At 39.0% G+C, this 13,536-nt stretch overlaps 1 protein-coding gene across 3 annotated transcripts in view; it reads right to left on the reverse strand.

Annotated features, from left to right (window-relative positions):
* Nucleotides 1-12,215: 12,215 nt before the first annotated feature.
* Nucleotides 12,216-13,536, reverse strand: part of PCGF6 (polycomb group ring finger 6) — a 34,450-nt gene continuing 33,129 nt past the window's right edge. For all 3 annotated transcript variants that reach the window (XM_025993050.2, XM_072739894.1, XM_025993067.2), the window contains one exon: nt 12,216-13,431. In XM_025993050.2, coding sequence (XP_025848835.1) covers nt 13,375-13,431 — 57 coding nt within the window. In that variant the 3' untranslated portion in view covers nt 12,216-13,374. The remainder of the gene's footprint in view (nt 13,432-13,536) is intronic.

Below are 13,536 nucleotides of genomic sequence, written 5' to 3' on the forward strand. Positions count from 1 at the left end.
CCAGAAGTCCATGGATTCCAAGTTGAGATTCCCTAATGCCATGTCATGTTCCAGGGTGGGAACTAAATGAGGGGAATATACACTGATGCTGGTACGAAGCTGAAGCTTGCTGAATCCTGAACAACGTTTTCATTCCCAGCGTATCTGACTAAGAGCACTTGCGTGCCACACAAAAATACATTGACTGTACTGTTTGGGAGAAGGGATGTTAGTCCTGCATCAACAATGAGAATTTTATAGTAATCAAACATCTTTTAGGACCTATTAAGGAGCAATAATAGTCTCATCAATACATGGATTTGCAATATAGATTTTGGTTGCCACTTCTAAGAATACGGTTTCGTTAATGGACCCTTTTATATGCAAAACCACCCTCCTTTTATGACATTTATATAATTTCTGGCTCTTCTTTGTATCTCCTATTTTCACTGAGTTGCCACTAATTGCCATGAGCGCATTTATAAAGAATTAAAAGCATCTGTGGAATTGATAAATTATTAAAGCAAGACAATTACACTAACAAGGAAACATAGTGTTCAGAATCATAAGGCAGGGAGGAGAAGGGAAGAAGAAGCAAGCAACACCAACTGTCATGACAGAACAGGACAAGAAACTGAGTCTGGGAGATGGCAGGGAAGCCTGTCCAAAAAGCACATTAGTGATAACCAATTTGACTTTCAGATTCATTAGACAATGAGATCCCCTGCATCCTGAGACTAATAATAGCTTTAATTTATTCAGTACCTACCTACTATGTGTCAGACACTGTAGTAGACAATAAAGAGAATTATCTCATTTAAACCTCACACTCTTTTAAATTTTTTAAATTTAGGGACACCTGGGTGGCTCAGCGGTTAAGCGTCTGCCTTTGGCCCAGGGTGTGATCCTGGAGTTCCAGATCGAACCCCACATCGGGCTTCCTGCATGGAGCCTGCTTCTCCCTCTGCCTGTGTCTTTGCCTCTCTCTCTCTGTGTCTCATGAATAAATAAGTAAAAGCTTTAAAATTTTTTAAATTTAAATTCAATTAACTAACATATAATGTATTATTAGTTTCAGAGGTAGAGTTCCGTGATTCATCAGTTTTACATAATACTCAGGGCTCATTACATCATGCACCCTCCTTTTAAAAAAAAAAAAAAGGTTTATTTATTCATTCATGAGCAACACAGAGAGAGAGGCAGAGACACAGGCAGAGGGAGAGGCAGGCTCCTCGCAGGAAGCCCAATGTGGGACTCAATTCTTGGACCCCAGAATCACACACTGCACCAAAAGCAGACGCTCAACTGCTGAGCCACCCAGGTTTCCCCATCATGTGGCCTCCTTAATGTCCATCACCCAGTTACCTGATCCCTTCACACACCTCTCCTCCAGCAGCCCTCAGTTTGTTTCCTATGGTTGAGAGTCTCTTATGGTTTATCTCCCTCTCTGATTTCATCGTTTTATTTTTTTCCTATCTTCTCCCCACCATGATCCTCTGTTTTGTTTCTTAAATTCCACATATGAGTGAGATCATATAATAATTGCCTTTCTCTGATTGACTTATTTCACTTAGCATAATATCCTCTGGCAAGAGGGTTCCCCTTTCTCCACATCCTTGCCAACATCTGTTATTTCCCGACTTGTTAATTTTAGCCATTCTGACTGCTGTGAGGTTATATCTCATTGTGGCTTTGATTTGTTGTTCCCTGATGCTGAGTGATGCTGAGCATCCTTTATTGGGTCTGTTGGCCATTTGTATGTCTTCTTTGGAGAAATGTCTGTTCAGGTCTTCTGCACATTTCTTGATTGGATTATTATTCTTTGGGTGTTGAGTTTGGTAAGTTCTTTAAGACTTTGGATATAAGCCCCCTTTATCTGATAAGACATTTTCAAGTATCTTCTCCATTCTGTTGTCTTTTGGTTTTGTCAATTGTTTCCTTTGCTGTGCAAGAGCTTTTTATCTTGATGAAGTCCCAATAGTTCATTTTTGCCTTTGTTTCCCTTGCCTTTGGATATGTGTCTAGGGAGGAGTTGCTATGGCTGAGGTCACAAAAGGTGCTGCCTGTGTTCTCCTCTAAGATTTTGATGGATTCCTGTCTCACATTTAGATCTTTCATCAATTTTTAGTTTATTTTTATGTACAGTGTAAGAAAATGGTCTGGTTTCATTCTACTGCATGTGGCTGTCCAATTTTCCTAACACCATTTGTTGTAAAGATGTTTTTCTATTGGATATTCTTTCCTGCTATGTTGAAGATTAGTTGATCATAGAGTTGAGGGTCCATTTCTGGGTTCTCTATTCTGTTCAATTGATCTATGTGTCTGTTTTTGTGTCAGTACCATACTGTCTTGATGATTACAGTTTTGTAATAGAACTTGAAGTCTGGAATTGTGATATCCCTAGCTTTGGTTTTCTTTTTCGATATTCCTTAGGCTATTTGGGGTCTTTTCTGCTTCCACACAAATTTTAGGATTAGTTGTTTGATCCAGCTCTGTGAAGAAAGTTGATGGTATTTTGACAGGGATTGCATTGAATATATAGATTGCTCTGGGTAGCATAGACATTTTAACAATATTTGTTCTTCCAACCCATGAGCATGGAACACTTTTCCATTTCTTTGTGTCTTCCTTAATTTCTTTCATGAGCGTCCTGTAGTTTTCTGAGTACAGATCCTTTGCCTCCTTGATTAGGTTTATTCCTAGGTACCTTATGGTTTTGGGTGCAAGTGTAAATGGGATTGACTCATTAGTTTCTCTTTCTTCTGCCTCATTGTTAATGTATAGAAATGCAACTGATTTCTGTGTATTGATTTTTTTTTAATTTTTATTTATTTATGATAGTCACAGAGAGAGAGAGAGGCAGAGACACAGGCGGAGGGAGAAGCAGGCTCCATGCACCGGGAGCCTGATATGGGATTCGATCCCGGGTCTCCAGGACCGCGCCCTGGGCCAAAGGCAGGCGCCAAACCGCTGCGCCACCCAGGGATCCCCTGTGTATTGATTTTATATCCTGTCACTTTGCTGAATTCCTGTATGAGTTCTCATAATTTGGGGGTGGCATCTTTTGAATTTTCCACATAGAGTATCATGTCATCTGCAAAGAGAATTTGACTTCTTTTTTGCCAATTCGGATGCCTTTTATTTCTTTTTGTTGCCTGATTGCTGAGGCTTCACAACCACTCTTTAGGTAGTATTTGTATACCCATATTACAAATGAAGAAATAGAGCCTTGGAATGACAAGGTTAAAACCATTGTCTAATGTTACAGAATAAGAGATCTGGGATTTGCACTTTGGTCCTTGGACAGCAATGCTTGCTTCTCTCTCCTATAATGCCTCTCCACATAAAAGAAAGTCCCCTCACTTGAGGGACTAGGAATCTTTATTTTTATCATCTTTATCCTCCCTTCCTTACTGGGTTTTACTTAAGATTTTTCTGCCCCAGAAACCTTTGGCAACACCAAGTCCCACAGGCAAACTGCTACACTTTGCCCACTTTCTGAACCTATTAACTTCCTGCATTACCATGATAGCTCAAAACTGGGTTCTGAGCCCAAAGAACTGAGTCATCTCCTACTAAAACCTGAATAGGATTGGGTGCTATTATCTAATTTTTATTTTATTTTATTTAAAGACTTATTTATTTATTCATGAGAGACAGAGAGAGAGGCAAAGACATAGGCAGAGGGAGAAGCAGGCCCCCTGCAGGGAGCCCAGTGTGAGACTCGATCCTGGAACCCTGGGATCACACCCTGAGGGAAAGGCAAATGCTCAACCGCTGAGCCAACCAGGCATCACTATTACCTAATTTTTAAAAAAGAGTTTTAAAAAATAATTTTAAATTATTGGGGTCTTTGCAGGTGGTTTGGCGCCACCTGCAGCCTGGGGTGTGGTTCTGGAGTCTCGGGATCGAGTCCCACATTGGGCTCCCTGCATGGAGCCTGCTTCTCCCTCTCCCTGCCTCTCTCTCTCTCTTTCTCTCTCTCTGTGTGTGTCTATGAATAAATAAATAAAATCTTTAAAAAAAAAGAAAGAAAAGTAACTGTATAGCTTAGTATCAAAGGGCCTGGAAATGACGGGAAATTACAGAAGGGGCAGTTCCTCAGGAGGTAATAAAACCAGGATATTAGAATTCATTTTACTGTACTGGCTAAAGAGGAGGGCAAGATGTGACCAATTGTCTGGAAACTAAAGTCCAAATTTTAGCTAAAAAAATAAATTTAGCTCCAGACACAATGAAAATCTCATATAGTCCTGCAGATAAACTTCTAGAACGTACTGGTGGGCAGCCTAGTTGGCTCAGCGGTTTAGCACTGCCTTCAGCCCAGGGCATGATCCTGGAGACCCAGGATTGAGTCCCAAGTTGGGCTCCCTGCATGGGGCCTGCTTCTCCCTCTGCCTGTGTCTCTGCCTCTCTCTCTCTCTCTCTGTGTCACTCATAAATAAATAAATAAAATCTTTTAAAAAATAGAATGTACTTGTGAACACAAGCAGGAAGTCCAGAACCACCATTCATGATTCTAAAGGCAAACATGAAATAGTTTTAAAAATGTATTTTAAAAAACCAAAAAAAAAAAAAAAACAAAACAAACCCAAAAATAAATAAATAAAAATAAACCATAAAAAAATAAAAAAGTATTTAAAAATCCACTGGGTGAAGAGCACCTGGGTGGCTTAGTCAGTTGAGTGCCTGATTTCACTTAGGTCATGTTCCTGGGGTCCTGGGATTAAGCCCTGCATCAGGCTCACTGTCCAGTGGGGAATCTCCTTCTCCTTCTGCCCCTCATCCCGCTCAAGTTCTCTCTCTCTCTTTCTCTCAAATAAATAAATAAATAAATAAATAAATAAATAAATAAATAAATAAAATCTTAAAAAAAATTCATTGGGCAGTGCCCAAGTAGAGCAGTTGGGGGTCAGATGTGGTTTGGGCTCAGGTCATGGTCTCAGGGTCTTGAGATTAAGCCCTGTGTTGGGCTTCTTGTTCAGTGTGTGGAGTCTAGTTGAGACTCTCTCCCTCTTTCTCTACCCTTGTCCCTTGCGCACCTGCTGTCTCTCTCTCTCTCTAAAATAAATAAATCTTTTTTTAAAAAAAAATTCGTTGGAACAGAAAACAGATCGGTAATTGCCAGGGCTAAAGAGAGGGGGTGATGGGGTATGGGGTTTTATTTCGGACTGATAGAAATTTTTGGAACTAGTTAGAGGTGGTAGCTGCACAGCATTGTGAACATACTAAATGCCACTGAATTGTACACTTTAAAATGACTAATTTTATATCATTTAAATTTCACCTCAATTTAAAAAATCCACTGATAGAGAATTTATGGAGCTGTCAGAAAAATATAATTACAAAATCTATACCTTCTGCTCCAGCTGGGACCATTATGTACAGCCACCCTGGGTCAATCTCAGTTAGAAGAAATTCCATTAGGACAACATAAGCCAGATCTAATAAGAGTATTGATTCCAAAACAGAACCTAGAGAAAAAGCCGGAAATACCTCTTGATGTAAACAAAAGAAAAAATAGCTTGAAGTGCTTGCTTATAAGCACTCATCACTGATTTCCAACTGAGATTATTTTTATTATTACATCATCAGAAATCTCTAAAGTCCTGAAAAACATCTAAATCATAAGAATAGACTTTTCCCCCCTTGGAACCAAATAAGCTGGTGTGCCTGAAAGCACAATAATTTAAAATGGAAATAACTGAGGGGAGCTTTGTAGTATCTTTAAACAGAGCTCATATGTGAAAATTTATTTTTCTTTATAGAACATACACTACTAATGGCTTTGCTGCATGTTCAGATTTAATGTATAGTTTAGATTTGTCATCATGCTTTTGCTATTTTCAAATATCTCATGTGGGAATGCCCTTTACAAAAGGCCAAATGATTGTTTTTATTAAATTACCATCCCCTGCTGCAAATTCTCAAAAGATGGAAAGAACAGTTACTATGTAGATCAAATGGCTTCTTTCTTCCTCTATTGATCTCTTAGATGCTTTGATTGATCTCATGTTTTTATATTCCATAAGCTTACTAGGGGCGGGTTGTGACTAGCTGAAATTTATAAATTCTTTCTTAAATTCCCTTGAAACACACAGACACACAGACGCATACCCCAGGATTGTAATAAGACTCAGTGAGTCACATGCAGATATTTTAAGATTTATGTTTCTACAGTTCTTCAGTGATTCTGAATAAAAAGAAATAGAGAAAGCTCAGGATACAAAGAAAAATGAAGATTGATCTTGGAGAGGTCTCCCCCTTCCTCATCAATTAATTACCGTGGATCACCCCATGACTACTCTCCCCACCCGGTGAGGTAAGTGGACTCTGCTGTGTAGGTCTGAGTCACTTCATTCCAGCTCTATTGTATGTTCTTATTAATAGGGAGTATAGAATGTTAGCAGAGCATAGCCAGTCATTAGCATAAGGGCTGGAGTTTTGGAATACAATCAATAGCAGGTCTAGTTAATTGCTGATTACTGCGCTGGGCAAAAAAAAAAAAAAATAGTAGTTTTCCGTGGAAGTGCTCATTATATATTTTTTAAGTAATTTCGGGGTGGGGTGCCTGGGTGACTTAGTAGGTTAAGTGTCTTAAGGTTAAGTAGGTTAAATGTCATCGGGTCATGATCTCAGGATTCTGGGATTGAGCCCCATGTGAGGCTCTGTGCTCAGCAGGGTGCCTGCTTCTCCTTCTCCCTCTGCTCCTCCCCTTGTGCTCTCTCTCTTTCTCTCTCTGTCTCAAATAAATTAATAAATATAAATATTAAAAAAAGGTAATCCAAAAAAATAAAATAAAATAAAAAATAAAAAAAGGTAATCCCTATGCCCAACGTGGGGCTCAAACTCAAGACCCCAAGATCAGGAGTTGCACACTCTACTGACAGTTAGCCAGGTGTCTTTAGAGGTACTATTTATTTATTTATTTATTTATTTATCTATCTATCTATTTATCTATCTATCTATTTATTTATTTATTTATAGATTTTATTTATTTGACTAAGAGAGAGGGAGGAAGCACATGCAGGGGGAGTAACAGTGGGAAAGGGAAAAGCAGGCTCCCCACTGAGCAGTGGGCCTGATGCAGGGCTGGATCCCAGGACCTTGGGATCATGACCTGAGCCAAACGCAGGTGCTCAATGGACTGAGCCACCCAGGTGCCCCTAGAGGTGCTTATTTAAAACAAATTTAAGGGGCTCCTGGCTGGCTGGCTCAGTCAGTAGAGCATATGACTCCTAATCTCTGGATCATGAGTTCAAGCTCCCCATTTGGCATGGAGCCTACTTAAAATTAAAATTAAAACAGGGCAGCCCCGGTGGCGCAGTGGTTTAGCGCCGCCTGCAGACCGGGGTGTGATCCTGGAGACCCGGGATAGAGTCCCACATCAGGCTTGTTGTTGCATGGAGCCTGCTTCTCCCTCTGCCTGTGTCTCTGCCTCTCTCTCTCTCTGTGTGTGTCTCTATGAATAAATAAATTAAAAAATCTTAAAAAAATTTAAAACAAAACAAATTAAACTCATTTAGGTTCATCTGTTATGCTGTAAGTATGAATAAATGAGAAGTATAACTTTCCATTTCCCATGATTTCCTGGCATAAGGATTCATACATGACATATACAATTCCTGATGTCCTTCAGGGCTAGACAATTTGATCCTTACCTCAAGCCAGCCTTGACCTCAACAAAATGAACTCCTGGCAACTGAAACTATGAACTAACCTAATCTGCAAAGTTTAAACAGCATAGCCAAGACTAGAGTTAGGGTGAACACAGAACCCAGGCCTGACTTCAGAGCCTGTGTCCCTACCTGTCTCCAGGAGGGGTTATCCATAGGAGGAGGTGAAGAAAGAAAACATGTAAGAAAGAAGACAGGAAAAATAATAAATGGTTCAACATCAATCTTTTAATACTAATAGACCTCCTTACTCATTAGAAAGGAACTAATGGAGCAAAGAAACCTAAGAAGTGATTACATAGGGATCACATTTGAACTTGGTAATTGATTGTATGCCAGCTATGGCCCTGAATGCTTTATATATTTATTAATTCTCATAACAACTCTTTGAGTTAGGTTCCTTTGTCCCTGTTTACAGATAAGAAAAACTATAGCTCAGAGAAATTATACAACATGTCTGAGATCATGTAGCTTGCAAGTAGCAAATCTGGGAATCAAAGCCATGCAGTCTGGCTTCAAAATTCATGTCCTTAGGAAGGGGCTGAGGGAGAGGGGAAAGCAGACTCCCCACTGAGCAGGGACCCTGACATGAGGCTGGATGTTAGGACCCTGGGATCATGACCCTGAAGGCAGACCAAGTGAGCCACCCAGGTGCCCCTGCTGAGGCCAAGTACTGGGTTAGACACTGTGAAAATAGTATGTGGCTCTAGACAAGGAGGAGGACCATAAAATCTGAGGAACCTATCAGAAAGATTCTTTTCTGGATCTTCTAAAAGAATAAGGAAAAAAAAAAAAAAAGGAAAAACTTAAAAGAAGCCAAGGAAAAGGAAACTTCAGGCTTCAGAAGCAGGAGCATCAAGAAAGATGAATTGAACTGGTTGGTCACTGTGAAAGCAGAGTGGCAGACAGCACCTGGAGCTGTGAACTGCACCAGACAGGCAGTGGATCAGAAGACAGTAGGAACATGAGGCCAAGTCAGCCAGATGAGACTGGGCCCCTTACAGGAACACAGAATGAAGTAAGAAAACATTTCAAATTAAGCAGCACTGTTCCTGTTTAAAAAAAAAAAAAAAAAAATCATGTCCTTAACCACTATGCAATACTGCCTCTATGTCTTTTTTTAGAGCGGAAAAAAAAAATCTGTCCTGGCAACCTTTGTCTTCTTATTCTTAAAACTCTAATTTAAAACGTTAATCAGCTTTTCTCTTGGGAAAACATTTTCCTATAAACATCTGAAGGGAAAAAAAAACCTGTTCTCTAAATGAAAATAGTATCACAATAAGAACCTTTGTAAAACCACAGACACCATCAGAACAAAATAAAAATGTAGTAAAGATTAAACCATAATATCCATTCCACGTAAGTAAATGGTAAGCTTTCAGGAGACCACTATGACATTTCATTTGAGAAATGACTATTAATCTCGAAAGGTGATAAAATTTAGAATTCATCAGTTCAGTTTTGAAGAGAGGCCAATAATCAAACTCATGTGCAGAAGATACTGAAAAAAGGATAAAAATGAGGACCTACTCTTTTTGGTCATGGTCCACTAAAGAAAACAAAGATTACATATTCAGAATCAGCATCTGCTTGAATCTTCTCTATTACCAAGAGTTTCCAAGATGACAAAATATACCACAAAGGTTGCAACTATTAGAACTTTAAAGAAAAAAATTTAAAAAATTAAAATTAGTCACACATACATTTGATAAGTCTATTACAAGGTGATTCTACAAGAATATTCATCTAGGATTGAATCACAGAGGATACACTTTGAGCAAGATAAATAGGGCAAATAAATGGGTCAGAGGTATTATTTTCAAGAATTCAAAGTCACTGTAGGAGAGTCATTGTGTGTGTGTGTGTGTGCAAGATCTGTGTTAGTTTGGAGTCCAAAGAAAGAATTGTCAGAGATGAGATGAGAGTGTATCTGAATCAGGAGGGAAGAGCAATGCAGTAGAAGTGGAGGGGAAGCTCAGTGAAGCCTAAGGTCAAAGGAAACGACTTTGGCCTATACTAGAAAGTTTGAGATGGCAATAAGGGAGGAATTGAGAAACCTGCCAAGCATACCTTCTGCCGAAATACAACTTAACCAACAAACTATCCCTCTGAGCATCTTTACTTAATATCACCTCAGAGAGGGTTTAGGCAAAAACAAAGGGACCTGCAGCTATGCCAAATAAATCTATTTTTAGCTACTGATGTTGGGCTCTGGAATATATACTTCACATATCTTATTCATGCATATTTGGGTATTTTTGTTTCTAGTAAAAATTCCATTTGAAGAAAAACTTTGACCTTATTTCATCTAAACTAAATGCCTGCTGCTTGGTGATGGCAGCCAATCTAATCCGAGGCAACAAGTTGGCATTTGTTTGCTCTTGCTTGTGCTTTTCCCACATCTAAGTCTGACTTTCTGGTTATTTGAAGACAGCTGTCTTGTATTGTCTTACCCATACTTTTTTGCTTTTCCAAGTTAATCATAAGCAATTGCTTAACCCTTGTCTCTTGTTTTTGCCCTGGTCGCTTTCTCTCTATTCCCTATCCCATTACCCTTCCATCTCTCAGTAGTTGGGTATGCTACCCAGAACCAGACACAATATGAATTGGATATTAGAAGTATATATTTTTAAAGATTTTATTTATTCATGAGAGACAGAGAGAGAGGCAAAGACCTAGGCAGAGGGAGAAGCAGGCTCCACACAGGGAGCCCAGTGTGATCCCAGGGCTCCAGGATCACACCCTGGGCTGAAGCCAGGTGCTAAACTGCTGAGCACCCAGGTGTCTCTGGATATTATAAGTATTAACTCCCTTGCTCTGAAACTGTATTTCTGTTGGTGAAGCCCAAGATCACACTGATTTTAGGGGTACAAATTTGAAAGCTTATCAATCAGCATTCTTCGTTTAGTTTATTGCTTGGTAGTAGCAATAGGTCAAATAGATATAATGTTATATAACTTAGTTCTTTGGGATTCTTGGAGGTCCAGAGGGAGCAAAAAAAAAGAAAGGGTAGAGTTTTTTATGACTCTTACAGTATTTACCAGTATTTGCTTTTTATTAAGATTCTGAGAACTGGGGCTCCTGGATGGCTCAGTCAGTTGAGCATCTCCCTTCAGCTCAGGTCATGGTCCCAGGATCCTGGGACTGAGCCCTGCATCAAGCCCCACATCAAGCTCCCTGCTCAGCAGGGGAGTCTGCCTCCCTCTCCCTCTGCTGCTCTCCCTGGTGGTGCTGTCAAAATAAATAAATAAAATCTTTTTTTTTTTTTAATAAATAAAATCTTAAAAAAAAAAAAAAGATTCTGAGACCTGTAACTCATAGGCTGTGAATTCCTTGAAGTAGACCACTCCTTCAATTTAATCTTATCCACACAATATCTAATAAGGGATATATTATTTTTGTTCACTGCAGAAGCATTTATCAAGTAATTACATTTAATATTCTACTTTAAAACAGTATTCTCTCGGGATCCCTGGGTGGCGCAGCGGTTTGGCGCCTGCCTTTGGCCCAGGGCGCGATCCTGGAGACCCGGGATCGAATCCCACGTCGGGCTCCCGGTGCATGGAGCCTGCTTCTCCCTCTGCCTGTGTCTCTGCCTCTCTCTCTAGCTCTCTGTGACTATCATAAATAAATAAAAATTAAAAAAAAAAAAACCAGTATTCTCCCCCGGTTACAGAGCCCTTGGAATATCCTGTCTTTGTATGCCTGAGACCTTGGGCCACACCAGATAGTTATCCTAACAATGAGACTTATGGTGAATGCCTATTTTTGTATACCTGGGGCCCTGGGACATGCTGTATCAATTTGACTACTGGGTGGGTGCTAGACTCTTAATGGCCGAGTCAATCATATAGACACTGCATAACTGATTCCCATTAAAAACCCTGGATAGGGATCCCTGGGTGGCGCAGCGGTTTGGCGCCTGCCTTTGGCCCAGGGCGCGATCCTGGAGACCCGGGATCGAATCCCATATCGGGCTCCGGTGCATGGAGCCTGCTTCTCCCTCCGCCTTTGTCTCTGCCTCTCTCTCTCTCTGTGACTATCATTAAAAAAAAAAAAAAAAAAAAAAAAACCCTGGATAGTCAGGGTCAGGTGAGCTTCCCTGTTTGGCAACAGTTTACACGTGTCACATATCATTGCTGAAAGAATTAAAGATATGGGGAAAAGACAACTGAAAGCTTGTACCTGGTTTCTCCTAGTCTCTGCGGTATACAGCTTTTCCCTTTTCTGATTTTAATCTGTATCCTTTCACTGTAATAAACTATAAGCTTAAGTATAAGGAGCCCTTCTAGTGAAACACTAAACCTGAAAGTAGTCTTGGGGATCCCTGACACGGATATGTTAACATGGGACAAGTAAGCAATTTGCGCAAGAAATGTTTAAGAGGCATTGAATTCCATAGTTGCTATTCTGTCCATTGTTAAATAACAGCATCTAGTAAAATTAGTAAAGATGTCCATAAAATATCTATTTGATGGCATTTTAACTTTAATTTGGATACCTGTTAAAGAATTTTGGTTATTTTTGTTTCAATCTACAATAAATATGAACATTTCAAAATAGGTTAAAATAAATTTTTATTAAAAATTTTTATTAAATGTTAGAAGAGATTTATACACAATTCACAAATTCTTTACAAAACAATTGCCAAACCTTATTCATTTGTAACTGTTTCTATGCAGAGTTGGAAATTTTATACCGAAATAGGGTCTATAAAATATTTTTTTTAGAAAGCATCACAATGCTAATTTTAGGCAAAATAACATTTAAAACTGAAATCTTTGCACGTGAGTAAACTCTCAAACACCCGTATTCTTTATCCCAGTGACAAAATGGGAAAACAGACATTAAGTTGACTTACTGAGGAATCAATGAATAAGTATTCTGTAAACTTGCAAATGTACTCAAGTTTCTTTATTACTTTCAGAAGCAGTGGCATTACAAGGTATTGACAAACTACGTGTTCAAATAAAATGAATGTTAATCAAATTAACATTCAAAGAATAAAAATAATGTTTCAAAGAGGCACCCCTTGTTGTAAGATATTTTAAAGAAGTCTTTAGTACAGTGAAGGCTTATGGTATAGGCCATAAACCCTGCAGGAGACAGCTCTTCACACAAAATGAGAATTCATCCCTTTTAGAAGTAAATATCATCTCTGTAGTATTGCTGATAAATGAAAGATGTAAGTTCAAAGTACAATGGCAACATACAAAAGTGGTCAATAGTTTTGGTCTTTGAGAGGTACACTCTGTAATTCAGCAAAGACTGGCTTTGAATCTTTAGTTCAAAAGCATACTTCTTTTCCAAAAGGATGACTGTCCAACTGATATGATTCCAGAGAGCAGAATCCTAACCACCAACCTGAAAGGGATATGGCTCAACAAAGAAGAAAATAGTAACCGATTTACCTCAAAGGTTAGGAAGCAAGATCAACGTCAAAGTATTTGAAATCACAAGGAATTTAAAAATGTAATGCTTTGAAAATTTCCCCCTGAGCTATTGATGCTTTTTATATAGTCTCTAGTAAAACAGAAGCATTCCATCATTCCAAATTGTACTTATAAATGCTATGAATCTTGGTGCTGAAAATAGGTAACTTATGCCTCAAACAGCACAAAGTGGTAGCAATTACATGTTTTGTGGAAATCTTTGGTGAAATGCAATCCTGCAGAAGCCTCCTTATGTTGTTCCCCTCCTCCAAATGCTGCTAGAATCTTCAAGTAATTTTCAAGGGAGAAACTACAAGACCATAATGAAGGACCAGCAGACCATCCTGAGAAGAAAAAAAAAAGTGTTTTGTAACTATTTGAAAACCAGTTATGTAAACAATTAAGTCAGATACAGTTTTTCAAAGCCCAGCATTAATGGGAAATTCTTT

The sequence above is a fragment of the Vulpes vulpes genome, chromosome 15 (assembly GCF_048418805.1).
Source record: "Vulpes vulpes isolate BD-2025 chromosome 15, VulVul3, whole genome shotgun sequence".
Lineage (NCBI taxonomy): Eukaryota > Metazoa > Chordata > Mammalia > Carnivora > Canidae > Vulpes > Vulpes vulpes.